General features: G+C 67.4%; 1 protein-coding gene across 1 annotated transcript; it reads right to left on the bottom strand.

Annotated features, from left to right (window-relative positions):
- Window positions 1–387: 387 nt before the first annotated feature.
- Window positions 388–1662, bottom strand: FOXB2 (forkhead box B2; the record flags this gene model as incomplete). The annotated part of the gene is made up of 1 exon (XM_079706263.1): window positions 388–1662. The coding sequence occupies one exon, from the start codon at window positions 1660–1662 to the stop codon at window positions 388–390; it is 1275 nt and encodes a 424-aa protein (XP_079562389.1).
- Window positions 1663–2601: the final 939 nt, after the last annotated feature.

Here is a 2601-nt window from a genome sequence, read left to right as displayed (position 1 = left end):
AGGTTTAGTCCTGCCATCTTCTGCTCCCGGGAGTAAGAATAGAAATCCAATTCCAATATGCCAGCGAATGAGGCTTCCCCAAACTCGTTCGTTTCCTCCCCCCATAACTTACGGATTTATAATTTTAATTACAATAAAAACTCTTACCTGAAAATTGGCTTTCATTATTCTGATTGGACAACATAGTATAAACACAGACACCAGAAGTGTTATATTTATTCAGACCACTGGAGAATCCACTTTCGGGTTTGTTTAAATACCTTCCTTTCCCGCAAAGGCTGGGGCTCGCCAGCTCTACCCGACCTGGTCAGGGCGCCCTCGCCCTCTCCGGAGGTCCAGGGCGAGGCGAGTCTCCACGCGTTCGTCTCCCCCAGCCCGCTGAGTACCCTAAGAATGCACCAGCACCGAGTGCAGAGAGCCGCCTTTGCTCTCGGCCGCACTCAGGGCGGTGGGATCCATCAGAGAGACGGCGGGAGAGGCGGCGGCCGCCGGGCACACGGTGGACGGTCCCGGCGGCTGCTGTGCGGCCGCGGGGACAGCGAGCGCTGCGGGCAGCGCGGCCACCGGTGGCAGCGCAGGAGTCGGCTTGATGGGCACGGGCACCGCAGGCAGGCTCTGGCTTGCCGAGTGGCACAGGGCCTTGACCGGCACCCCGAAGGCCCCATACTCCGGGCCCACGGGGACCCCCGCGGCGGCCGCGGCGGCCGTGGCCGCGGCCACTGAATCCATGACGCCGACGTGCGGCCATACGGAGCTGACGACGTTGCCGAGCTGGCCCGGCACGGGATAACCCAGGTGGTGCATGACGGACGCCAAGGGCAGCCCGCCGGCCTGCAGCACGCCCTTGTAGTCCCGGCCTATGATGTTTTCGATGGCGAACGGGTGCTTGAAGCCCGACGTGGACGCGGCGGCGGCGGCGGCGGCGGCAGCGGCGGCGGCCGAGCCCAGCCCGTAGGGCGGGAACTGTGACAGGCGCCCCACGCTGCCCACGGCCGCCGCCGCCGCCGCTGCCGCCGCCGCCGCTACGGCCGCCGCCTCCTGCATCTTGCCGGGGTGAGACGGCTGCGGCTGCTGCGGTGGCTGCTGCGGTGGCTGCGACGCGAGGTGCGGCGGCGGCTGCGGAGCCGGAGGCGGCTGCTGGTGGAAATAATGCACCATGTGCGGCGGGGGCGGCGGAGGCGGGGGCGGCGGCGGCTGGGGCGGGTGGTGGTGATGGTGGTGGTGCGCGGCAGCGTGATGGTGGTGGTGCGGGTGCAGGTGCCCTCCGGGCCCAGCGCCTGGCGCGCCCTTGGCGCTTCCCGCGTGCAGGTGAGTGTGGTCAGCGCGCAGCACCTTGAAGCGCTTTCGGCGCCTCAGGAAGCTGCCGTTCTCGAACATGTCGCCGCAGTCGGGATGCAGTGCCCAGAAGCTGCCCTTGCCGGGCTGGTCGGGCCGCCGCGGGATCTTGATGAAGCAGTCGTTGAAGGAGAGGTTGTGCCGGAGGCTGTTCTGCCAACGCTGAGTGTGCTCGCGGTAGTAGGGGAAGCGCTCCATGATGAACTTGTAGATGTCGCTCAGAGGCAGCATCTTCTCGGCCGAGTGCTGGATGGCCATCGCGGTCAGCGAGATGTAAGAGTAGGGCGGCTTTTGGTCGCTGTACGAACTCTTCCCCGGCCGCGGCATCGCCCCTGGCGCCTCCACCGCCCTCTGGCTCACAGTGGACCGCAGCGTCGCTCCGCACCCCGCTCCCGGGGCCTGGTTGTCTCCACTAACCCCCACTCCGCCCTCCCGGACCCGCCACCCCGCCCTCTTCCCCCCCCAGACCCTCTCGCCGTTTCTCTCCCGCCTTCTCTCAGCGGCCTGCCATCTCCGCGCTTGGCCTCTTGACCCAATTTAGCAATCCGACGCTCGCAACTTCTGGCCCCGACGGTCGCCGACTGGCGCGCACAGTCGCGGGCGGGGCGCGCCAGCTTCACCGCCACCCTCTCGGCGTCTTCCCGCGGGTGGCCAGAGGCTGAGCGTGGGAGCTGGTGGAGGAGGAGTGGGGAGGGCCCTGTTCCCTTCCGGCCTCCTCTTTGCTTTTTCTCGGTCCGAGGGAAGCGCAGGCCCAGAGAGCTGGGAGGAAGGACTGGGCAGTCAGGACTCTAGCCCTTTAAATCGAGTTGGCGCTCGTTGTCCGGGAGGCCGGGGGCGGCGGAACGTAACAGCGCCTTGAGCGTTGCCCCTTAACCGACCAGCCACTTAGTCCGCTCTGGAGTTCTCGTGTTCCTGGAGGGGAGAGGCGAGGTAAGGAGTTGGAAGCTCGGCTCCAGCAGCCCGCGTCTCCCTTTTCTCCTGCGGCTCGCAGCGGAGACTGGGATAGAGCTGTAGGCGGTCGCCTGGGGGGAAAAAGTTTAAGTGGCTTCTGCTGCGGCGGCGCCTGCGGGCTCTGCCGAGGGGCGGGGGCTCTGGACGCGGGGCGCGAGCGGAAGGGGCGTCTGCGAACGCCGGGAGGGCGCGGGCCTGGCCTGTGGCGGCTCCGCCGTCCGCGCCGCAGCGGCTGCCGCTCTCCCGGGCCCGTCTGGAGCTGGTGAGGCGGCGGCGGCTGTGGCAGCGACGCGCTCTCCTGGCTGCGTTTTGTAA

This window comes from Hyperoodon ampullatus (assembly GCF_949752795.1).
Source record: "Hyperoodon ampullatus genome assembly, chromosome: 6".
Taxonomy (NCBI): domain Eukaryota; kingdom Metazoa; phylum Chordata; class Mammalia; order Artiodactyla; family Ziphiidae; genus Hyperoodon; species Hyperoodon ampullatus.
The sequence above is the reverse complement of the archived record's forward strand: the minus strand, read 5'-3'. Positions and strand labels throughout refer to the sequence as shown.